Source organism: Musca vetustissima, unplaced genomic scaffold (genome assembly GCF_032173495.1).
Source record: "Musca vetustissima isolate MV318-11 ecotype Yass unplaced genomic scaffold, APGP_CSIRO_Mvet_v1 utg4841, whole genome shotgun sequence".
In the NCBI taxonomy this organism is placed as follows: Eukaryota; Metazoa; Arthropoda; class Insecta; order Diptera; family Muscidae; genus Musca; species Musca vetustissima.
Genome location: NW_026875877.1, coordinates 136858 through 164602, shown reverse-complemented (window position 1 = coordinate 164602; position 27745 = coordinate 136858). Strand labels below are relative to the sequence as shown.

Sequence of the window (27745 nt, the reverse complement as noted above, 5' to 3'; positions counted from 1 at the left end):
AAAATCACTTAAAATCACTTTCAAAATGATCACAAAAATTCAAATAACAAAAATTAATTTCAGCCGAGCACGGCTAGGGCTCGAACCTAGGTCCTCGGAGCAACACAAATGTTGCCAAGACCACTCAACGTTCTGAGCCATCAACACACTTCCAAAAACGGTTGCGCAAAAACATGTGTATACCATGGAAGCAACTGTAGGTGTGTGGATTAATTATCCATCGCTACAACAAAAAGAATGTTTTATATTTTAAATCTTGTGACTTTGAGCTTTATTTTTTATACCCTTCTTCACCACTCTTGTGATACAGGGTATTATGTCTTAGTGCATATGTTTGTAACAGGCAAAAGGAAACGAGATAGACACATGGTTCCTTTCGAGAATATGTATAGAATCACTTTCTAAGCCGATTTATGCATGTCGGTCCTTCCGTCGCATTTTTGATTCGAAATGGATGAAATTTGGCACAGCTCATTTACTTGGCCCAAGGACGAACCCTATTGAAATTGTGAAAAATCGTTTCAAATTTATATATAGCTCCCACATATATTTTCGTCCGATTAAATGTAAATGGTGCACCAAAGTACCTACATATATTTCGATTTGCACGAAATTTTGCACAGCCTAATGATTTAGCTCTATAATGATGTGTGTTAAGTATCTTGAAAATCGGTTCAGATTTAGATATAGCACTCATATATATTTTCGTCCGATTTAATGTAAATGGTGCTTCAAAGTCCCTACATATCTTTCGAATTGAATTAAGCCCAGAATGATGTGTGTTAAGTTTCGTGAAAATCGATTCAGATTTAGATATAGCTCCCATATATATTTTCGTCCGATTTAAGACAAATGGTGCACCAAAGTCCCTATTTATCTTTCGATTCTGACGAAATATTGCACAGCGTACTGAATTAAGCCTAGAATGATGTGTGTTGAGTTTCGTGAATATTGGTTTAGATTTAGATATAGCTCCCATATATATTTGAGTCTAGAGTGCTTTGTGCTAAGTTTCGTGAAGATCCGTTCACATTTAGATATATATATATATATTCGCCCGTTGTTACATAAATGGTGCACCAAACTCCTAATGTTTTCCGATTAACACGAAATTTTGCATAACGTATCAAATTGAGACTTGAATGGCGTTAATGGGTTTTGTTGAAATTGGTGCAGATGCAGCATCCATATGTATTTCGAACGGGTGTCTGATTGAGATTAAATTCGAACAGTGCGGCGTACCGAATAGCGTGTATCAATTTTGCTATAAATCGTTTTCCATAAATTTGTCTCATGATACGCAGAAGACTCTAAATCTGCCCGAATGAAATTAAATTTATCATAGGTTGCAGAAAGACATGAGTAGGTTCCTTCGAGGAAAAATTGACATACAATTGTAAGCATACATATGTACTATATACGCAAGTGGTGAAGGATATCATATAGTCGGCCCAGTCCGAATTTACTACTTTCCTTACTGGTTTCGGTTCACATTGTATAATTCTTACCACAGATAATCAATTTTGGTAGGACCGTATATCGGTACCCCCTAATTTAATTGCCTCTAATTTTGGATTTAGTTTTCAGTTAAAAACCTGAAATTGATGAAAATGGAACTCACAACGCATAAACATTATTAAAATCTACTACAAAACCTACTACGACTATGTAATTGAAGCGAGGACATTAAATGATCTTTTGTCCGAAGTTGTAATTATATCTAATTCTCTGAAAACGACTGTCACCGTCAATTCGGAGCGTTATGACCATAAACAATTTGGATAATATGTTGTTTCATCAGCGGTGCCACATACCACACTACTCGATCGAATATGACTTTTTTTTCAATTTGTCATGCGAGTTGAATTTGTGGGTAAAAAAGTCTTCACAGAAAAAAAATATAAGTCTACCCATATAAAGCTCCGACCCAATTTTCGGGTTATTTGAGGTTACAGAACAGTTTAGGGAAAAAACTTCAATTTCAGATTTTACTTTCACGGTGTAAATAAAATAATAGGTTAGGGAAAAAGAAATCCATTATTTTTTTTGTAAATTGTTTAAAACAATTATGGTCGATTATTAGCTCCTGGGCGATATTACGACTGCTAACATGACGGTCAACTTCGATTTTTTCGACATTTTGGACGACCTCCTACCTGTGCGAGGTGCGTCTTTAACATCAAAAATTCCTGAACGGAATCTATAAAACCAAAGGGCACATAATTGGTTGTTACATTATCGGAACCATTGCATCAGAAGAAAAGTGTAAAATGCAACGAATTTTCTCTTTGTTCAATTCCATTTTTAACACCCTGTAACTCACTACTGAAAGCACAAAACAAAAAACAGCAAAATAATGTTTTTCCTGCGAAATGTCATCCTTCCAACCAGCATAAATCTGAAATTGTTTGATCGATACTTTACGAGAAACCTATCAGTATGGATTTCATTTCCCCAAACTAATACCTCCGGGCAGATAACTTACAATGACATAGTCCTCATACAAATGTTTCGACCGAGTTTTGGTATTTTTTGGCACGATCAATCACCAACGTCTATATTTTAGCATTTTTCATTCGGCCAAAAAATACCTAATGGTACAGTATAATTTGCCCCCAAAGATCCCATATTGTTCATCTATATAATCGTACTTAAAAATTATAGACTGTAAAGCTATTGTATCTGTAATAATATACAACTAATGCATTCAAAATGCACACCCACTAATTTTATAAGCGTCCATACAGAATTGCTAAACGAATGGCCAACTTCAGATATGACGAATTTATGCAACCAAATGACCAATTTGTTGTTGATGTTTGATGTGTAGCTGATTGTTATCGTCATAAAGATTTACACAAGAAATCATGTATGCTAAATTGATATGAGAAATACCTTAAAGGCATCAATCATGGAATGCTTCTGACCGTTTAATTTATCAAAGACAGAGTGTGAGAGAGACTGACTTTGATTTTGCTCACGTTGAAATGGCAATTTTGTTTTGGTTAGCCAGAATTAACAGAAAATTGGATTTCAAATTTTGGAATGATGCAAATAAGCAGAATAAAATCCAGCAAATTTTGTATGGAATAGTAAATTGATTTAAGGATATTTACCTTAAAGGTTCTATTAGTCATTGTCATATGAGAACGTATTTGTATTTGTTTAAATGGAAGGTTCATTAAATGAGTTTTGTGATTTTTTAGTTTTATATTGCGATAGATTCCCTTCCCTCGAGTTTAAAAACACTTTCTTTCACGCTTGAAATTTAATTATAGATTGAAAATAGTTTGAAAGTTAAAACTAATTTATATCATTTGTTTCCAACAAAATGATTTTTACTCATTTCTCATACTGATATAATATGGAAACCCTTCTGTCGTACACGATTTCATCGAAAAGATTTTTGTTTATCAATTTGAATAATTAATTCAAATATTAAATTTTCCATTGACATGTCTTTGCAACATAATCACGTTTGAGGATGATTGGCTTGTTGACTGTCTTACATTTTAGGGCCGTAGCAATTATTTACATTATAGCTGTCAACAATAATTTCGACTGATGGAAATTTATGCATTTTTGATTTTCATAAATATCTACATTGATATACGACGTCACCGAAAAGCACGGACGTACATACATACATGCATTCACCATACAATGATGATATACAACAAAGGTTAAGTTATGACAGTTTTATTGCTAGCTGAGGTCAATGAAGGGCTTCAAATACGAAATTTGGTTAGGAATGTGGTGTTTTGTTTTTTGTTAACTATGCCAGATAGAAAGATAAAATATCGAATTAAGATAATTCTTTCTTTAATCTTGTATAATATCTGAAATGTGGCTAATTAATAGCTAATTGCAGGCAATTATGCAAATGTTTTGTTTATAAAAATCAAATCGTTTGTATGTATATTGATAATAATGATAATGGGATTAGTATAATCCGATTTTTAATGCTATTCATTAGATAAGATATATATTAGAATTAAACGTGAATCAAATTGAAATTTAAACGTCAAATGAGAAGCACATAAAAAATAACAAGTTTTAAATTTGAAATGGAAAATTTAGACTCCTGCAGACCAATTCTTTCGGTTGATAACTCAAAGACTTAGCGATTTGGGTTTTGATTAGGTTTTTATACCCTTCACCACACTGTGGTACAGCGTATTATGTCTTTGCGCATATGTTTGTAACATGGTTCCTTTTTAGAATATGCATAGAATCACTTTCTCCGTTGATTTATGCATGTCCGTCCGTCCATGTATTTCTGTGAACAAAGTACAGATCGCATTTATGATCTGAATTGGATGAAATTTGGCAAAGGTCACTTATTTGGCCCAAGGACGAACCCTATATGAAATTTAGATCAGGGATGGTCCGTATGACGAATTTTAAGGTTTTCGACTGTCAAAAAGGTGTAAACGTCGAAAACGTTATATACCTGTATAAAATGTAATAAATGTAGTAAACGTCATTTATTTGAATATTATTACCATATAGAGTTGTTTTCAGTAGTATACATTATTTGTACATATATATGAGTATTCCTTACTAGAACTTATTAACAAATTTTAAACTTTTTGGAGAATAAAATTTGATATGGATTTCAGTAAAGCATACGGAATTTCCAAATTGATTAATAGAAATAGCTATTTTGTCAAAAACCTAATGGTTTTGCGTGGGTTTCCGACGTTTCTGACGAATTTATTATACGTCGGAAATGTATGTCATTTACGTCACTGCTTCTGACGGACCATCTCTGATTAAGATATAGCTCCCATATATATTTTCGTCCGATTTAATGAAAATTGTGTATCAATTTATATCGTCCGATTTCCACGAATTTTGGCATAGCGTAATGAATTATGTCCAGAATGATGTGTGTTAAGTTTCCTGGAAATCGGTCCAGATTTAGATATAGCTCCCATATATATTTTCGTCCGATTTTAAGCAAATGGCGTACCAATGTCCCTACATATCTTCGAATTGCACAAAATTTGGCATAGCGTAATGAATTATGTCTAGAATGATGTGTGTTAAGTTTCCTGGAAATCGATCCAGATTTAGATATAGCTCCCATATATATTTTCGTCTGATTTGAGGTAAATGGTGTACCAAAGTCCCTATATAACTTTCGATTTGGACGAAATTTGTTATAGCGTACTGAATTAAGGCTAGAATGACGTGTGCTAAGTTTCGTGAAAATTGGTTCAGATTTAGATATAGCTCCCATATATATTTTCGTCCGATTTTATGTAATTGGTGCACCAAAGCCCCTATATAGGGCACTAAATTAAGTCTAGAATGATGTTGCTAAGCTTCGAGAAAAGGTCCATAGCTAGGCCGATTGACACAACGTACTGGTGTAGTATAAATTAGTCTCTGGCAAGTTTCCCTGAAATCGGTTCAGATATTTTCTTTTCTATTTTGAAAATATTGTGGAGACTGCATGAGCCATAATCATAATATGGAAATTTTTATAGCCTCCACTATGAGTTTTGGTGTATATGAAATTTGTAACACCTAAAAATATTCGTTGGAAATCCGATTTAGCCCTGTCAGCCTATCTATCTAAAATCACGATAAATGTCGCAATATTTAAGATAGAGCTTTGAAAATTTGCACAGACATTGTAATATAAAGTTAAATAGTGGATATGGCGTGTATAGGTTTAGACCATTTTTGAAAATTTTAAGTTCCTTGTAGCATTGTCCGAATTGTTTGTTATTTTTGGAGATTTAGAAAAATCGTTACAAAAAATATTTAATGTAAGTCCAATATTTTTGAAATGTGGTGGACGATATAAAAAGTCCGGCCTGCCTAACTTAACTAATTTTGCACTCATTTTTTTAATTTATAATAAAACTTACTTTATGTTCTCTTCCATAACATTATATAATGAAATGCTTTACTTACCTTAAATTATTTAACAGAGGAAGAACTTTTAAACCTAAAAAAAATAAAAAAAATATTGATTTAATTAAATGTATAATATAAGTAAATCTAAAAAATACGAAAGTAATCAGAACAAAATGAGATTTGTTTAATTCTTTTATATCCGGATTGAAAATTACCAACACATTAAAAATATGTCCATCATTGTCAACAAATCTAGATAAACCACTTGCGTCTGGCCCGGAGACACAATCATACAAATAAATTACATTATCAATATCAATTAACACATTCATGACATGTGCTGGCTGGCTGACTGACTGACTGGTTGACTGGTTAGCTAGCTAACTGGCTGGCGGTCTGGGTGGATAAATAGATGGCTGAACGGACGCATGGTGTTCAGATTAATAACAAAAAATATATTTTTCTTCAATTTGAAATTTTTGAAACATGTTGTAAATGTCATATGTGTCAAAAATCCAAATGATGGAGCCAAACGTCATGATACATGCCAAGTGTCAGATGCATTGTGTGGTGACGAAAAAAACGGAAATTCATCCGTCGTTTTACAGCAACAATCAGTGTTCCGGGGGTTCATGAACTTGCACTTCTGTTCTGTGTGTTGTTGATGAAAAATCACACAAAAGAGGGACAATGGGTATATGGTTTCCCGCAACACTTTGTTGCATGCATCATTTGACCAATTTCTTGGAAATTCACTGATGAGTGTTAAATGTCGAGTGACATTTGGTTTTGTGGTTCGCTGGTTTGTGGGTTGGTTCGTCATGCATTTGCATTTTATGCGTGCTTTGAATTGGATTGAGAATAGCCAATTTAAAATTGTGATTGTCATGGTTATAAGAATAAAGTATAAATATTTATGTATATTGAATTAACATAGATGAGATGTACAATTATAAATATGTATGTAGGGCAATTATTATGCAACATTTCCTAGTAAATTCTGTTCACATTCAGTTTACAAGAATTTCTTTTGTAATATTTGTTTCATTCTGGACATCCTACTGTGCAGATTTATACAAATGCATCACGTTTTCATTGTTTTCAATTTAAATAAATTAATTTGCACATCGACAAAAAAGATATATTGTTAAGCTTATAAAGTGAAGTTGATAAAATATGTTACTTCGTTGAATGCTAACGAAAGACGTTGTTATTGTGACAATCGCATATATGTACGTAATAATGGGTATCATCACATGCATATAATTACATATGTAAGAGGAATTTGGAAAAAAATTCCATAAATTTGATGTATAAATTTGGTATGCAATTAATGAAACATTCGAATTTTAGGCTTGAAAATAGCTAAAATTTGAGTAGCTTATGAATTCCTATAAGTTCCTATAGGACTCACAATAATGAACTGATTATGTACTTTCGAATGACAAATCAAATTTTGAACATTTTCTCTGAAAAATCTATAATGTATTTTTAAAGTCACTTTTGTTCTACAACCGTCTTAAAAATACCGAAAATGGGGCTCAACTTTCCAAAACATGGTACAATATAGGTGGGAAAATGCGGCTAAAACTTTCAAAATACTAAAAGTGAGGGGGACTTTATATGGGGTTTGTTATTGCAAAATAGTCTGGCGTAATCCCATTTTGTTCTTGTTATAAAACAACAATTTATTAGTAGGGGTGCTTTTAATTTTTTATTTTTCGATATATTTAATGTTTTAGCCTTTTTTGCCGAAGTGACTGTAATTTGGCTTTCCGGGTTTTATTAACAATTTTTTCGCAAAAAAGTATGGTTCATGTTCTTACATAGCCTTCATATAAATATCCTGCGACTTTTTCGTTACTTTAAATGTTTCATCAGCATTTTTCCAATGAAGTCACTGCGACTTCGGTACAGTTACACCGATAAAAAAAAGGCTAAAACATTAAATATATCGAAAAATAAAACACCTTCACTAATAAATAGTTATTTTATAACACCCAAATATTGGGATTACACCAGCCTATTTTGCAATAACAAAATATATGGGTTATATAAATTGACCTATATAGAAAATGTTCCGCAAATGCCAAATTATGGTGTAAGAGAAAAGCTAAAACCTTCCACATACACAAAATGTGAAGGGACTTTTATACTTTGACTATGTTACTTCAAGGATCTTACAGGTGCAAGTTTTCTGCAAAAACTCTTTATTACTCTCTCAAAGACAAATTAGAGTCACTTTAATGACTTCAATATACCGAAAATGAGGTGGAATCTTTATGTCTTTTCCATGTGTGGGCCATGACCACGGTAAATTGTAGGTAGAAAGATTTGACAACCCAAAATATCAAATTAGAACCATATCGTTTGAAATAATAATAGGGATACCGTTATATGGAATCTTTCATGAAACTTTTGTCAATATTGGTGTGGAGATTTTTCTACCCAATTAGGATCCAAAGTATTAAACTGCATACAATGTCGTTGAAAAAAGTGGCCGAACATAATAAGTGGACCAATATTGAGCATTTTTGGTATGAGGATTATCAACTCAAAATTTCAAATTCTGTGGAGTAGGAGAAAATGTCTCAAATTACTGGAATATTGGATGTGCTTTAAATATGGTGATATACCAAAATATGGACCCATATATATCTCATATATAGCGTGTTTGGCTATACATGGCTATATACCCCGTTTGCAAACATCCTAAAAGTACTACTAATGTCTATACACAATTTCAGAACACTATCTTAATTATTGCGATCAGACATTTGAAAATCGACATATAGTATTATTCTGATTCCGATATTTACTTCAAAGTATTTGACCCTCTTGTTTATCTGATCATCAACGAAAATTATAGGCTTTGTCCTTGACCATAACTGGACCATCATGGGAAATTTTAAAGCGATCAGCTCTCTAGTGTGGAAATGGGTAAGTACCTGTAAATATTTAAGCGTAGCTCCCACATGCGAGTAACATGCGACAATATAATTGGTCAACCACTCCTCTTGGATATAGCACCAACTTATCGGGTCTATATCCTTCAGAAGTAAATATTTACGCCATAGAATATAAATTTTGTAATGTTTCACGCAAATTTAGGGTCCATTTGATACGCTAACTAATGGTCGATCTTTTTCGAAACAGGCATGACTATTCTTTGGTCCGACCTCTTCTCCATGTAAAATTTCGCGATGTTCGGGCCATAAATGCGGCCTCTAGAGCGACCAGAAAAATCGGCAAAAATTAAGTATTAACTGTTCTCTACCAAAAAAATAGGGGTCTTCATTGGCCAGAACCCAACCTACGTACTAAATGTCGTGAAGATTTATCCATAACTGTGGTTTGTATCGTGATTACAAATTATAATGGACGGATGGACACACATGTCTAGATCGACTCAGCTAGTCGAGATATGAATATCGGTATACTTAAAGGTGGCCGTTTACAAACTCTTGGAGCTGCAGAAAGATATAATACCTTGACAACATGGTTGTGTAGAGCATAACAATATAACGGAACCACTATTTCGTAAATGTTTTCTATTTATTGTTAAGTTGTTAGTATTTAAGGCATTTATATAGATCTGAAAAAAGAATACCACATTTAAAATGGCCTTTGGAATTAAAGTAATAATGCAAATGTCGATTTAAAATGTAATTGTAATTTTTTTTTAAATATGCGGGAAAATGTCTCGCATCATTCTTCAGTAATATTTGTTCGTGAATAAATATTAATTTCAATTGATTTAATTAATTTTAGTTAGTATCCATCCAAAAGAAATTAATCGAAACTGTTTACATCAAAGATAATACCACAAATAAGCATTCGTTATTTAGCATTGACATCAAAAGAGGAGCACTTTATTAAATGATGCTTATCGGGACCCTCATCAACGTCAAAATGCATAGCATCTGTTGAACACAATTTTGTTTGAATTTATTTAAAAAAAATTTAATTAATCGATAAATATGCACGAAAAAGCAACAAAACTATGTTACATTAATATTCCCACTACTTGCCTTATTGATAATAAAGTGTTTTTATACCCTTCACCACACTGTGGTACAGGGTATTATGTTTTTGTGCATATGTTTGTAACAGGCAAAAGGAAACGAGATAGACACATGGTTCCTTTTGAGAATATGCATAGAATCACTTTCTAAGTCGATTTACGCATGTCCGTCTGTCCGTCCGTCCGTCTGTCCGTCCATGTATTGTTGTGAACAAAGTACAGGTCGCATTTATGATCCGATTTGGATGAAAGTTGGCACAGGTCACTTATTTGGCCCAAGGACGAACCCTATTGAAATTGGGAAAAATCGGTTCAGATTTAGATATAGCTCCCATATATATTTTCGTCCGATTTAATGTAAATGGGGCACCAAAGTCCCTATATATCTTTCGATTTGCACAAAATTTGGCACAGCGTAATGAATTAGGCATAGAATGATGTGTGCTGAGTTTCATGGAAATCGGTTCAGATTTAGATATAGCTCCCATATATAGTTTCGTCCGATTTTATGTAAATGGTGTACCAAAGTCCCTATATATATTTCGATTTGCACGAAATTTGGCACAACGTAATGAATTAGGCATAAAATGATGTGTGCTGAGTTTCATGATAATCAGTTCAGATTTAGATATAGCTCCCATATATAGTTTCGTCCGATTTAATGTAAATGGGGCACCAAAGTCCCTATATATCTTTCGATTTGCACGAAATTGGGCACATCGTAATGAATTAGGCATAGAATGATGTGTGTTAAGTTTTCTGAAAATCGGTTCAGATTTAGATATAGCTCCCATATATATTTTCGTCCGATTTAATGTAAATGGTCCAACAAAGTCCCTATATATCTTTCGATTTGCACGAATTTTCGCACAGCGTACTGAATGAAGTATAGAATGATGTGTGTCAAGTTTCCTGAAAATCGGCTCAGATTTACATATAGGTCCCATATATATTTTAGTCCGATTTAAGGTAAATGGTGCACCAAAGGCCTTATACATCTTTCGATGTGCACGAAATTTGGCATAGAGTACTGAATTAGGTCCGGAATAATGTGTGCTAAGTTTCGTGAAAATCGGTTCAGATTTAGATATAGCTTCTATATCTGACCAAATGAAAAATTTAGTATCGGTTGCAGAATGAAATGTTTATGTATCTAATTTCATTTTACTGGTCCTTTCAAAATGCGACGTCTGTTAGGATTCATCGGTTGAATATACCCAAAGTGGTGAAGGGTATCATATAGTCGGCCCCGTCCGACTTTACTACTTTCCTTACTGGTTTTAATGTAGGTTTGTAGGAACTTCGTTTTTTTAGAATTTAATAAATCAGTTATGCGGTTTTGCAACAGTTGTTACCATTTGAATGAAAAAGATAATATTATCGATTTTTGTGTTAACATGAAATTTGAACTTGTGGTTTTTGCATCATCAGATTGCTGTTGTTATTGCTCCCTGTTTGCTGATTATATAATTAAATCGATCGCAACGATGTTTTCTAATCTAATCGATGGCAACACGATTTCCATAACATTGTTGTTGTAAATCAATAATCTTCCAAACGGGGAGGTAAACTGAGATTATCATCTTAATAGATGGGTGTCGGCTTCTCTATCGGTTTCACAATTAAACCTTTAGGGTTTTTTTGTTTTGTGGCAAATTTTGTTTTAATTTTTTTTTCACATTTTATAGTGTTCAAATTGGTTTTGGGTCGTGTTAACTGTCGGTTTAAGGCTATAGTCTAGATATGTCATTAAATTGTCATGTAAAGCTACTTCATGGTTATTGCTTTAACGAATATTAAAAAAAACAACTTTTAATTTGCATGTTCCCATTCGACAATATAAAAACGGATTCATATTGCATGACCCTGACGTTCTTTACCAAGTAAATTAAAAACAAAAAATGGACGGCAAAAGTATTAGATGCTGATATTCTATTTATTGGCCGAAATTTTTATAAACTTGAAGACTCTATCTAGGCCAATGTAGAACTAATTTGTTCATAATTTTTATATAACAAGTATAAATTAAAAGTTTTGCAAGTCTCGGGGTAGGTGAATAGACTATCTAGAATGAGCTGAAGGGTCAGGGAATCTATTATAAGCAAATTGAACAGCAATTGAGTCTATCACAGACGAGCTAATGGGCCAGTGAGGGGGTAGGAGAGCTGAAGGACGCTGGAGCTTCATCCGATACGTATGCCATTCCAAGTATTGGCCACAATTTCATTGAGCCGTTTATGTAAAAATTAAATTCAGTTGGTCCTATACGTTTTGGAGTCATATTATAACCCATGGAATATTTTATAAACCGTTATGCACACTGAATTTATTTGTAGGCAAAACGTTGATATTAAATCGTATCTAGATATAGCTATATCTAGATATAATCGGACAAGTGTAGAGCCATAGAAACTAAAATTATATGATTTGAAATTAAAAGCTGTGAGCGGAGCAGTATAGTCGGACGGGGTTGGCCATATGATATGATCAGAGCTCCGATTTGCTCGATTTTACTCGCGAGTGAAAAATACTCCCGAGTCGGAGTAAGTAAAGAGTACGAGTTTTTTAGGGAGTATACTCTCCACTCTTTTATTTTGTTTGGGAGTGCTCGCGAGTACTGCTTGTTGAAGAAAAAGAGTGTGAGTCAAAATGTTCGAAAAAGAGTAAGAGTTCACTCTAAGAGTGAAATCGAGTGGACAAATAAATTTGGTTGTTTGGTTATTTGTTTGTGTGTAGTAGCAAAATTTTTTTTGATGTTGATCTTTTGTGTGCTGTGGGAATATAGATCATGTTCAAAAAACATAAAAGGACATTGATTATTTTGTTACATTTTATTTTTGTTTGTTTATTGAAAATGTTTACACATGTGAGGTACAAATAAAAATCTTATATGAAATGACTTACATAAAGAGAACGCAGAAAACGAGCTTGTTGATGCATGCTTTCCCAGCAGTACTGCAAACCAAACATCACAAAACAAACAAACAATGCACACAAACAACATCAAGTAAAACAACGGTATCACAAACAAAAAAAAAAATAAATAAATAAATATAAAAGAGTACTCGGCAAGAGTGTAATCTGCTCGATTTCGAGCGTATTTCACTCCCACTCGAAAACGAGCAAAGCACTTGCGCTCTTATTTGAGTGGCAGAGAAAAATAGAGTATACTATATTTACTTTTTCTACTCGCAGGAGTACTCCCGCTCGAATTCGAGCGAGTTTCACTCTTTACTCGAATTCGAGCGAGCATTTCGGAGCTCTGGATATGATGCAACTACCATGTAACTCTAACTTTCTGCGGATTTATATTTCGATCCCGGCTAACGATATTTGCATCCTCTTGACCGATTGAAGATCGACATCTTCCCTTTCTAACCCTTGCATATTTTCCATATCTGATTTTCCAGAGGTGAATACTTAAAAAATAAACAAAAATAAAGTTCTCGATGCATTGTCCCCTCTAAATTATAGGCGTCGAAAATTATAGGCGTCGTCCTTGACCATAACCGGAACTTCATGTAAAATTTCAAAGCTATCAGTTTTACATTTTGACATTATAGTGGGGTAATAGTAATACTAAACAATATCATAACATCGGAGTACACACAACAATACTATTGGTATCAATTTCGATTTCATTGGAACAGTATTGCCCTTCCTGGTATAAAATTTCGCGGTATTCGATTTATAATTGTGGCCTGTAGAGCCCCCAGGAAAGCAGACAAAAATATAGTTTTAGATCCGTTTCATTACCTTATATTATGCGAAAGGGTCCACCCTTTCTGGTACATTCTCACAAACTGTCAATAGTTTTAAAATATAATAAATACATTATAAGGCAAATGGAGTGTTCGAATTGAGAGAAACATTGCATATTATAATACAATTACCGAGCCAAGATCAATTCAGAAGATGTACCCATCGGTCCCCACCCCCTAATACATTTTTAACAAAGCATAAAATTAAAAAAGAAAAAAACCAGTGAGCGGAGCAGTATGGTCGGACGGGGCCGACCATATGATACCCTACACAACTTCCACGAAAATCTAACATTCTGTGGTTCTATATTCGTGATATTTGCACCCTCTTCACCGACTAGAGGACAACACATATTACTAATTTTCAGTACAGCTCTTCTAATTAGTTGTGTGTTGTGATGTTCGGTTTTCAATTGTGGCCTATAGATCGACTCGAAAAACACAAAAAAATTAAGTTTTCGGTCCACTTCATCCCAAAAATTATTATCTGATCATCACCGAAAATTATAGGCGTTGTGTTGACCATAACTGGAACCTCATGGAACATTTCAAAGCGATCAGCGCTATATTTCCGCCCACTAGGTGATGGTTCATTAAATAATATCTGAGTACGTAAGCACCTGTACATATTTACGTGTAACTCCCACATCCGAGTACATACGACAATATAATTGGTATCAATTTAAAGGACAACCACTCTTCTTGGATATACTATCAACATCTCGGGTCTATGTCCTTCAGGAGTAAATATATACGATATAGAATACAAATTTTTTCATTTTTCACACAAAAGTCAGGGTCCATTTGACCCACTAAATATTGACCGATCTATATCAAAACAGGCATGCTTATTCTTTGACCCAATCCCATTCTCCATGTAAAAATTCGAGATGTTTGGGCCATAATTGCGGCATCTGGAGCGACCAGAAAAACCGAAAAAAATTAAGTATTTTGTCCATTTCATCCCCTAAATATTAACTGACCTTTACCAAAAACAATAGGGGTCTTCATTGGGCAGAACCCATCCTACATGCAAAATTTCGTAAAGATTGGTCTATAACTGTGGCCTGTATCGTGTTTACAAATTATAATGGACAGACGGACGGACGGACACTCATATCTAGATCGACTCAGCTAGTCGAGATATGACGATCGGTACTTAAAGGTGGGTCTAGGATCAATATTTCGCGGCGTTACAAACTCTTGGGGCTGCACAAAGCTATAATACCCTGACAACATAGTTGTGTAGGGCATAATAATAATTATACCCTACACAACTATGACTGAGTCCCCTTAAGGTTCTATTTTTATTTAATACCAGGACATTTTCCCCACAACTGAATACCAATAAACACAATACAACTGTGGTTTTTCAATTTCATTGACGCCACCACATACAATTCCATATAAAGAACATTTTTATTCCCCATTGTTAAATATTGAACATCAATTTAAAATCTATATTTATTGAAGGACACAGAGTTATAGAATTTTATTTTCCAATCCATAGTAACGTAAACTCCCACAAGGCCAGTTGCGGCAAGTTTATTCAACCGGCAATTGTGGCAAAAGCAACAAAGCTTTCGGGTTCAGCAGCGAGATCATTATCATCCCACAAACAATGTAGACAATATTTTACTGAAAAGAAATGATTCAATATTCATCAAAACTTTGTCTTTAATTGATGATGATATTTACTAATAACTCCATTAGCCACAATGAAAAATGAGCGTAAAAGAAGACCCTTTATTATAAACAAATTTTATTATATCAATTCAGTTTTATCTCAAGAAATACAAAATCACAGCTTTCTAGATTTTTATCAAAATGCATGATCGTAGGAACGACAACGCATCGCATCCGCCTAGACAACAACAAGCTCGTGTCTCTTTATTTTATTTATTTGTATTGCTTTGGGTCGAATAATTCAATTAAATGATAAATTGTTCGTTACACGATAATTTATTGTTTTGCATGACATCTAATTCAAAATGTAAATGAATCTCTGCGCATAGATTGGCGCACTCGAAACCACACTCATTGATGTGGCAGTGTGTGTGTGTGATATTCTGGTATCGGTGGTGGTCTTTGAAGCGAAACTATCATCTATGAGAATGAATGAATTCAAATCTCTGAATTCATGGCATCAAAACCAAAAAAACAAAAACAATTTAACAAAGTTCAAGATCTGGCAATAAATAAATATTGAAAATTACTATCACTTGTGCGGATAGTTGAAACAATTGAAATGACCTGTTTCGAAAGAAACAACTACAGACTTTTATTTTGCCGATAGCTGTGACAATATATCATTAAATAATTAATTATAAATAATTTTCCATTTATTGCATAATAATAATAATTGAAAATAATGGCACATTTTGCTTAACAAGTGTCTGGGTGTGAGGGGAATTTTGTATTCATCATATTACACGGAAAGTGGATCTCAGGGTGTGGATAATAGCCATAGATAACGTTTTTAAAGCAACGTGCCTATAAGATTAGCCTGACTTTTGTTTTGAAAAATATTTATAGACTTTTTCTTCTGATGAGATTTAACTAGAATTATAGGATATCCAAAACTGACTACTATCACTTTTTTATACCCTCCACCATAGTATGGAGGGTATATTAGTTTTGTTTTTCCGTTTGTAACGCATCGAAATATTCATTTCCGACCCTATAAAGTATATATATTCTTGATTAGCGTAAAATTCTATGACGATTTAGCCATGTCCGTCTGTCCGTCTGTCTGTTGTAATCACTCTAGCGTCTAAACGAATTGAGATAGAGCCTCAAAATTTTGCATATAGTCGTCTTTCGTCTGACGGCAGGTCAAGTTCGAAGATGGGCTATATCGGTCTACGTTTAGGCATAGCTCCCATATAAGGGTACTTCCCAATTTTCGGTATTTATGGGTTCTTGAGCGTGTTTTTCAACCGAATTCGCTGAAATTTGGTACTTTGAGTTCTTATTAAGTACCAAATCTCCCTACTAAAAATTATAAATATAGGTCAATTTTTTCTGGTACCCCCATATAACGGTACCCCTCAATTTTCGGTATTTAGGGGTTCTTGAGCGCGTTTTGCAACCGAATTCGCTGAAATTTGCTACATTGGGTTCTTATTGGGTACTAAATGTCTCCACAGAAAATTATAAATATAGGTCCATTTTTTGGATAGCCCCCATATAAGGGTACCCCAAATTTTCGGTATTTTGGGGTTCTTGAACGCGTTATTCAACCGAATTTGCTGCAAATTGGTATTTTGTAGTCGTATATGGTACCAAATCTCCCTAACTGATTTGTTACGCGTTTTGAGTTTGGTTCTAAGTCTCTGATGTAATCATTTCACCTGCGGAGGATGTCGAGATAAACAAGTAACATAAGGTTCGATAATGAACTATAACCCGCATTTAGACCTAGCCCCTGTATGGAGGTTCCAGAAGAAGTGGACCGATATTCCCCATTTTCGAATTTGAACTATGATTGGAAGAAATAATAAAATGGACAAAGTTTGGATGAAATCTAATTTTTTTGAAACGGATTTGGTCCAAAGAAACGTGGGGTCTAGAACCAATATTTCGATTAGCCACATTTTCACCGTGTTAAAGTGTATACACCCTCAGTAGCGATAAATCTGAGGGTATAATTATCCATTAAAAATTTCTGATTTTTTATTTTTGTTTACATAATCCCTTTTTAGAAATGTCGGTATAGGTCCACTTTTTGGTATGTTCCCTATATTTTCATTTCTAGTACCTGTCAGTATATCTATGGTGGAGGGTATCCAAAGTTCGGCCCGGCCGAACTTAACGCTTTTTCACTTGTTTTTATTTCGATCGTTCCCACGCCACTCTTACCAGCCCCTGCCGACCGAGGGGGCCTCCTCCCCATAACGTAAGGAGAACATACACCCCATAATCCGGATTATGGAGGGTTAGTAATGTTGGGAAACCCCGGCCACAGTAAACATCAGTCGGTTAAACAATTTAAAGTTAATTAAACACAAAACATAAACATCTGGCAACTGCTTGCACTTTACAGTTCTAAATGTCGAATAGAAATTTTAATTACTTCTATTGGATCAGAAGGAGAAAATTCATCAAATTAAAGGAGAAACTGAAAAATATCTAAAAAAATGATTCAAATTTCTGGCACAACTTCAGTACATCTGTAGTGGTTATTTTGAATGCAAGAATTTCAAAACTTTATTTAGAAAAACAAAATTATAGTCCGAAGTGCCTATTTTGGCGAGAATTTTATATGAGGGTTTTTTTCTCTAAAAAGGAATTAATTCCTCAGAGAAGTCAATTTGTTAGTAAAATGCGGGTATAACTTTTAAAATATCTACAAAAGATCCATACCTACCAAAAAATTTTTGTTACTCTCTAGCAAACTGAAATACCAACGAAAGCTATTTTTTGGTATGTTAGGAAAAAGAGAGAGGTTTATGACACCATATGTCCGTAGTAGGGCGCTCCAGATAAAAAAAAAAAATAGAAAAAACATCTTGAGATTGGTCTCCCTATATTTTAGGAATTACGTGTTCTCAGTGAAGTCCTTCAGTCCTTTGCATTACATCCCCTCATGTCATTTAGGTTGTGAAAGGTATCATTTACCAAAAATTGGGTTCGAAGTTTGAAAAAGCTGGGAAGTGGCTTAGGAAATGTTCCAACGTTTCGCTGTCTTTCACACATTCTTAGATCTCGAAAAGCCAACATATATCTAAAGCGTATGCAAATTCAGATAAGACCAACAAAATGTTAAATGCCAGAACATCACTTAGCCTCTCAGAAATTCTAAATTAACTCAAATGGTAAAACATTTCCCCGAAGAATATAAAGTTTCCAAGCCCTGCTAAAAACTACAAATTTCTCTACTGTTGAAAAATTCCGCAAAAAATCGGAAATATAGCGACTTTTTCTAACGGGTTTCCTTTCTATTTCAAATGAAAAAATGTTGATCGGTGGTGTAGACATCGATATATCAGATAACGACGTTTTTTCAATGAAATTCGATAGAATAATGTTCGCTGAAGTCGTTAGCAAACAAAAAAGTTTCTGTCGGGTTTGACGTCAAATATATACCCTCAGTCTATGATATTCGCTTTCTACACTTATATTTGATAGCGGAGGTCTACGGAAATAATCTGTAGGGATGTTTTTGTTATTAAACATAACATTTAGCAAAGTTGTAACAGTTAGTTTAAATACATTTGAGATTGGTATAAATATTAAGATATTTCATATTAGGACCCTGCTGGATCCAACATTCCAGGACAAATTGTCATATAGGCAGAATTTTCAAATTTAATGCAGGTTTGGTAAAAAGTCCGATGTGTAATCAAGGGCACTCCAACCGCTTTATATGAAATCTACAAGTATTTAAATTTTGACGTTTTGTGGGCCAGGTATCAGGAAGGGTTGACGACCTAGGTTTGATAAAAATATTACGATGTTCAAATTTGGATCAAATCGAATATTTCATTCGCTTGATATCGGATTTACAAATTTTCATTTCAAATTCGAACACCTAATGAGGTGTACATTTTTAAATGATTGCAAACGATATGACAAACAAATATATTTCCTCCATGTTATGGCGTATACTTCTGGAAATTATATTGACTGCCAAGAAACAAGCAACAACAACAAAAGGATTTAATATTTTTGTTATTAACATTTTTTGCAAAATATTGCATTTCCTTAGCAATGTACAATAAAGAACATACACAAACACACAACACAGTCATTGCAGTTAATGGCAATGCAACAACGAAAATTACAAATCCTAATATGGCACATTTAATTGTTCAATAAATTGGCCAACGTCAATGTGTTTCAATGTTTACCAAAAACGGCATCATTTTTATTTGGAAAAAATATTTTCAAACAAAACAGGTGAAATTAAATTTATTCCCGATATCATTGTTTGCCACCAAAAAACAATAACAAAATCTCACATTTTTATTTATTAACAATTTTCTGTATTTAGAAGGCCGGAAGCTGCATTTTGTTGATAATCATGCCCGCAAATCGTGGCAGACAGATGACGTTGAACGTCTGTGTAACTGCTAAAAACCACAAATCAATTGGAAACTATATTTTTGCATAACAAAATAAAGGTGATGGCGAAGCGGTGCGATTGTGATCGAATCTCCCTCCTAATATTACAAAGCATGCGTTTCATGTAAATGACTGCGCGTGTATGTCTGTGTGTATGAGTGGTTTGACATTTGCTATTTATTTGAAACAAAATTATGTTAAGTGTAATTTAAAGCTATTTTTTCAATCATGAACACGTGCTTATTGGTTTGTTTACGAATCGACACATTGTACGATACTCATTTCATGTGGCTCCAGGCTCATTTTACGCAAATACAACAATGTATGGATGTATGTCTAGATGCTTGACGGCCGTCGGCCGGGGTAATGCTGTTGGTCAAGGTTAGTGTTGTTAAGTCAAAACATCATTCAAGCTGCATACGTATATATGGACATATACAACTGTTGCTGGCTGTCTGTCACAACAATGGTCATAATGATGGCAGCAATGCCACCTTAAACTCCCGCACCTATATGACAGTGGTTCAGGTTGGAAGTGTTCTGTATTTTTATACCCTACACAACTATGTTGTCAGGGTATTATAGCTTTGTGCAGCCCCAAAAGTTTGTAACGCCGCGAAATATTGGTCCTAGACCCAACTTGAGGTATACCGATCGTCATATCCCGACTAGCTGAGTCGATCTAGACATGTGTGTCCGTCCGTCCGTCTGTCCATTATAATTTGTAAGCACAATACAGGCCACAGAAATTTTGCATGTAGTATGGGTTCTGGCCATTGAAGAGCCCTATTGTTTTTGGAAAAGATCGGTTAATATTTAGGGGATGAAATGGACTAAAAACTTTATTTTTGTCTGATTTTCTGGTCGCTACAGAGGCCGCAATTAAGGCCCAAACGCCGCGAATTTTTGCATGGAATTTTTGCATAGTGGATTCTCATATTCAGGCCAAAGAATTAGCATGCCTGTTTAGATAAGGATCTGTCAATATTTAGGGGGTCAAATGGACCCTGACTTTTGTGTGAAAATGTCAAAATGTGTATTGTATGGCGTATATATTTGTCCCTGAACGACCTAGACCCGAGAAGTTGATAGTATGTTCAAGAGGAGTGGTTGACCTTTAAATTGATACCAATTATATGGTCGTATGTATTCAGATGTGGGAGTTACACATAAATATTTACAGGTGCTTACGTATTCAGACATTATTTAGTAACCCAAAACCACACTAGAAGGCGGAAATATAGCGCTGATCGCTTTGATTTCTATGAGATTCCAGTTATTGTCAAGGACAACGCTTATAATTTTCGGTGATGATCAGATAATAATTTTGGGTTGAAGTGGACTTTGTGTTATTTTTTTTGGGGGGATGAGGTCGATCTATAGGCCACAATTGAAAGCCCAACATCACAACATAACCCACGGTAAAGAGAATCTGGATAAGTACAGCCCTCGTCTACTAAATATTAGTAATATTTGTTGACCTTTAGTCGGGTTTCAGGAGGGTGCAAAAAGATTTTTTTGATTTTCGTGGAAGTTGTGTCGGGTATTATATGGTCGGCCCCGTCCGACTAAACTGCTCCGCTCACTGGTTTTCTTTTTTTATTAGGAGTTTAACTGGCAAAGAAGTTCTGCACATCCACATAATTTTGTATAGTTTGTCGTACCTCCATGTGCTGTATTGTTTACATTGACTTGAAACCCCTGTTCGGAACTAACTCGCGAATATTTTCTTTTTCATTACACTCTAAGCGGATTATCACGACAAGAGTACACCAAATACAGTTTAATGAATTCAATAATGCAATGTGATATACCGTAAGATAGTGGTAGGCACTTCTTCCACCAACTGTACGATTATGACCAAACAGAGCACAACACATTTTTATGGTATCCGAATTTTTTTAATTTTCTGAACAAAAGGAATACTAATTTGTAGACACATAGGTTGGTGAATTCGACTAGAATCTTTAAAACATCGAAAATGGTGTGGGTCCTATATATGGGGGCTGAACATCCGAACTGCCTACTTATGGCTATAATGCTTTGAAACTGAGACTAGAACCTGAGAAAAGTGAGACTAGAACCCGACGGAAGTAAGACCTGAGGCTAGAACGTGAGACTAGAACCTGACGGAAGAAGACCTGAGGCTAGAACATACCGAAAATGAGTCTGGACTTTTAATTTGGGACTACGTTGAAACATTAATCTATATTCAATATTTCTGTGAAGAAGTATTTTACCTACGAAGAACCCAAAATACGAAATTACATCCACTTCGATTAAAAAATACGCTTAGGACCTCAAAACAACCTAAAATGTATCGGACGGGTGTTAATATGGGAACCATGTCAGGCATGGACATAAATTGACAAATTTCTGTGAAGAAATTAGTATACATCCGGAACTCGGAATACCAAGCCACGAGGGACCCAATACTTAAAATGGGGCGGTATCCTTATATAGAGTCTGTATTAACTAAATAACGTATACAGAAGACTGTTTGCAGCTACTTCGATAAGGAAATGTTCCTAGCGCTATCGGAATACTTAAATCTGTCGAGACCTCTATTTTCTGCAAAGAAGTTTTTTTGTACCAATTAAGATTCCTGAATTCTAAATTGCAGCCTCTTCGTCAGAAAATTTCTTAACTTAAATCGATTGGGATGTGAAAATGCTTTTGGGCACATTATCATATCACTTCAAAATGTTGAGGTACCGTTAAGACGAGTACTGTAATATACCCGGTTTCAGTACCAAACCTCCTAAGAGTAGAATCAATCAATATACAAACTTTCATACGTCTGTCCCAAACATGGCTAAATGGCCATAGCATTTTCTCCCGATCACTAATATTTATTATTCGGCGAATTTTTCAAGGTATATATACCATATACATTTTTATATTTAATTTAATTTTTGCATATCAAATCAAACCACTGTGCGTAACTATTGCGTTTTGATCTGCGGTCAACATCAATTGATTAAGAAGCGAAAAAAACACACATATATATTCATAAAATAAATAGTGAACAATTGTTGTTTTGTTTATGATCGGTTTGTCATTTGGTGGTTTTATTTGCTGTCTGTCCGTCCGTCCATTTAACCAAACATCTTCTATTCGTCTGCCAATACAAAGTGCTACATTGCGCCAGGCAAAGTATTTGCAAAGTTAACAAACATCCGTAATCTATGAAATTGTGTAGCAATGATGACTCCAATAGACGTCTCTCTCAGATACAACCAAAACAAAATCTTGTGAATGTTATTAACCCGCATAATGTTTAGGTGTTTGCAATGCGGGAACTTGAACTTTTATTTTGTTTATTTTTATTTCTTATCACCCACAAATAGCTTTTGGGATAAGATATTTAAAAATAAAGATATTAAAAATATATTAACAAAAGAAGACGACTCACTCGAACAAAAACAAAAACCCTTAAATGTCGATGGATACCAGAAAATAGTTTTTTAGTGTCTGCTTTGGTCAAAAGGTCAAAATATGAAGATACGATTTCATAATTCCATATCCACTTGTTTTTAATTTTTAATAATTTATTTTTGCTTTTATCGACTTACCTATAAATTCATTGCGTATTCGTATTCGATCTTGCAATGATGCCGCCGATATTATCACACAATTAATGAATGCCAATAGGGCGACCTGATATTCAATGTTCGTTGCTTTTTCCAATTCGTTGATGACAATTTTAAAACGGTAGCGTTCATTTTTGAGATTCTGTAAGAATTTGGGAAGAAGAAAATTAGTAAATATATATGTTAGAATTAAACTATGAATAAAACCCTCTAAAAAGAAATTCTAGAAAATTAGTGAATTTTTTAAGGAACTTCGCAAATCATTTATATTTAGAACAAGTAAAAAATATTGTTAGTCCCAATTTTCGGAATAAGTAATTCTCAAGATGATAGGTTTTTCTTCTAATTTATGTTTATTATAGTGGATTCTCACATTCTAAGCAGAACTGAAAATTATTTAAAAATTTGTTACTAAACCCTCTCAAACCCCCCTGAGAACCAAAAATACAAAATATTGAACATTGTGTGTGGTGTTATATGAATACTTTGTGTTAAAAATATTTTCTTCTGAATGAAGAAAACCAAGAGGTTTTCATATCTCTGGACATCCGAACTGAAAACCAAGAGGTTTTCTTATCTCTGGACATCCGAACTGAATACTTATTACCATATCTCATTGAAAATTGGAACCTTAGGCTAGAACATAACGGGACTGAGGTTGACCTTTAAATTGCGATCGACTTTATCCAAAGCATGGAACCTCACTTTTTATTGTTTCCAGTAGATTTTTTACGTCTGAACCAACGAAATACTAAATAAATATGTATATATATATAGGTAAATTCAGCTTTAATCTTAAAAACACCCAAAAAGGCGCGAATCCTATGTGGGCTATGCCAAAAACGTTGATATTTCAGGAGGTCTTATATTCTCTCAATATCCGACTTGCCCACTTATGGTCATATCGCTTTGAAAGTGGGACTGGAACATACCAAACAGGAGGCGGGACCTTTAAATTGGAAGTATGTCAAAGCATGAACCTATAATGAATATATAAAAACCACATGCATATATCAATTATCTAAAATAAACCTATGGCCCACACTTTTACGGAATAAACATATGGCCCAGACTTTTACGTTTTGACATTTAATGAAGGGTTTTCAGAAGTTCGACCATGGTCATGTCTCAAATATCAGGGTATGGACAGTTTTTATAGACACTTTTCTCAAGCCTCGGAGTTTTCATATTTTAATATAAATAACTTTCTCAGGTCCAGGACATGTATGAAATTCTATAGAACATTGAGATCCCAGGTGATGGATAAGTTCCCTTAGAAATGGATAGTTTTCCATAGAAATTATTCTCAGCCCACAGGGTACGTACCGAAAAATTTCTATTAAAAAAATCTCAGAATAAAATAGGTGTATAAGTTTGATACGTTCTGACTCAACTTCCCGAGCTCAGTCAATCACGTCTGCTGATTGACACCACGGGCATCTCCTCGGCAAGTTCCCTCAGCGGAGACCGTAGAGTGCAGATGCCAGTGCATAGAGTGCAGAGTGCTTGACATTTTCTCCCATTGGAATATGTAAATTTGAACTTTCTTTTCCATACACCATTAACTGCTTGGGAATTCTTGTCGTTGTTGAGATCTTAACCCCCGCTCCAACGAGTTAATACATTGATCTCCCCTATCCACCACAACACCCACGGCGAGGAGAAGAGCAAATCCCTCGCCTCAACAATAGATTTCAATAAAAAAAATTATTAGACTCCAAGATATCAAGTTGATCTTACAGAAATTGCTCTTTGGAATAAAATTAAATGAAATTTACAAACATCGGAACAAAATTTAACAATGAGTATTCTATGTAATTTTTGGTATCAATCGGACATATCTGGTCAAACTTGTAGGATCTAGAGCGACCTGAAAAATATAAAATTACCAAAAATAGGTGTCGTCTTTGGTAAGAAATAAATCTAGAAGCAAAACTATGTGAACATCGCTTTACTGGATGTACTGCTATTGCAAATTATAACGAACAGACGGACGGACACACATGTCTTTATCGAGATATGATCGGTATCCTAAAAGCTGGGTCTGGGGCCAATATTTCGCGACATTATAAACTCTTTCCGGGTTCTCTTGGGGTGAAATACGCTCTTGTAGACGTTTTTCTATGTATGTCCACGTTTTGACATAGACTTTTGACGTGTTGGTATGTAAAGAAGTACCCGCATTATAAGTCTGGAATTTAAATACTTTTTTCATTGGCATTTTTTCTTATGCCACAGGTCATGTCTCAAATATCAGGGTATGGACAGTATTTATAGAAATCAAGTTGATCGGACAAGAGGCAACTCTTTGGAATAAATTTAAATGAAATTTTGCGTTATGTTTACAAACATCGGAATCAAATTTAACAATAAGTATTCTATGTAATTTTTTGTGTCAATCGGACATACATGGTCAAACTTGTAGGATCTAGAGCGACCTGAAAATTCACAATTACCAAAAAATAGGGGTTGTCTTTGGCAAGAAACAAATCTAGAAGCAAAATTATGTGAACATCGCTTTATAACTGTGGGTGTACTTTGTTTACAAATTATAACGAACAGACGGACCGACGCACATGTCTTGATCGAGATATGATCGGTATCTAAAAGCTGGGTCTAATGCCAATATTTCGGGACATTATAAACTCTTGGGTCACACAAAGCTATAGTACCCTTACAACATAGTTGTATAGGGTATAAGAATATTTAGATCCCATTAAATATATATCCCATATCCGCCCTTTTACATCACTGAAGCTTTTATGAGAGAAACTTTTTCGACGTTTCCATAATAAATGTCATCAAAAGTGTTGATATTTGATATTTGGAATTACATTATTAATTATATAACGAGAAATAAGTTATAAGAGTGAATAAAAGAGGTATTTCAGTCTCCTTTCTAAATAAATAAATTTTTTGTCTACCGAAATTTCACCTTAAATTCTTCTATTTATGGAATGTTTCAGTAAAAAGTCTTCTATCTATTGAATATTTTTTCTTTCCTAAATTTGTCAAAGATTTCTTAAAAGATTTCTATATAAAGAAAGATTTTTTAAAAGATTGTTATAAATATATAACATAACGGTACATACCTTATAAAATTCTAATGTTTCTATGGCACGAGTATAACCATCGGCATTATATGCACATAACGCTGATAGTAATTCGAATACTTGTTTTTTAACTACGGCATTGTTGGTATCTAATGCAGTACCTAATTTCGAAATATAATCACGATTTTCGACAATGTAATCCAGGCCGATGCGTGAGTCCATAGTGGTGACGATGAAAAAAGGCTCCGCGTAGACTATGTCTAGAGCGGGCACGTTCCTTGTTGTGGGTTGTTATAGTTTGTGATGTGTTCAAAGTTCGAATAGTTAATTTTAGGGGTTTAATATCGTTTTGTATTTCTGTTCTTCTCAGTTAAGGTTCCAAATAAAATTCCTTCGATATGTATTTTTCCCAACTGCATTTAGTGTTTTAGGGGTGCCGTGTAATTGACAATTAAAACAACAACAGCCACAATGCAAGTAAGTTGGTTGGCTTTGGATGTGATTGTTTGATGCCGGCAACGACAAATGTCTAGAACGTGTTGTCATTTGTTGTAATTACTCCTTTGGAATTTTTAATTAGTTCATATGCAATAATATATGTTCTTGGTGTTGTTGCTACTGTTGTTGTAGTTGTTGTCTGCAGTGACATGACGGGTATTTGTTGCTGCGGTGCCTGTTCCCAATTCTTAAACGAAATCTGGGTGGGGTATTCTCTGTAGGTGAGGGAAAATACTGCAGTCTAGAAGGAAAAAAGAAAAACAATAACAAAAAAATTAATTTAAAGGATTTCGATACAAAAACATGTGAGTTTCAAATCAATTCCCTAGATATTAAAAAATAATCTTTAGAATTGTAATAATATTTATATTCTGTTGATGTAATTGTTGTTATTTCACTAAAACTTATTATTAATTTACAATAGATTATTGTTGTTGTTGTTTTGGTTTTTTGTTGTGATAATTACAGATGTAAAATGCTGATAGCACTGATCTTGTGTTGGCGTTGTCGACAATGCCAATGGCTTTGTGTTTATTGGCCCGCTGTTGAATTCTTAATGTGATATTCTGGTTGGTTGGTGTGTGAGCGTGTGAGTGTGTGTGCACGCCTGCTTTTTGGGGTTCGATTTTAATTAATTTATTGCCATTGAACAAGCTCGAATGCTTCGGCATTTGTGGTGTGTTTGCTTGACCGGTCATCGAACGACTGACTGGCTGATCCACACAATGCTTTTGATCTTGGCCACCAGAGACCAAATCGAGTCATTCATTATTGGGAGGTCTGGCGGCCTTTACTAGAATTTGTTGTTTTTTCTTCTTTTGGTTTTCAAGACAGCACCTTATATGTATTGTTGTGGAAAGTCGGCATTTGTTGTTATTG

At 34.4% G+C, this 27745-nt stretch overlaps 1 protein-coding gene across 1 annotated transcript in view; it reads right to left on the bottom strand.

Moving 5' to 3' along the window:
- Positions 1-26590, bottom strand: part of LOC133338404 (inverted formin-2-like) — a gene marked incomplete at its 3' end in the record, with an annotated part of 39921 nt that extends 13331 nt beyond the window's left edge. The window contains exons 1-3 of the mRNA XM_061546579.1: positions 26408-26590; positions 23298-23457; positions 5929-5962 (exon numbers count right to left, since the gene is read on the bottom strand). Coding sequence (XP_061402563.1) covers positions 5929-5962; positions 23298-23457; positions 26408-26590 — 377 coding nt within the window. The remainder of the gene's footprint in view (positions 1-5928; positions 5963-23297; positions 23458-26407) is intronic.
- Positions 26591-27745: the final 1155 nt, after the last annotated feature.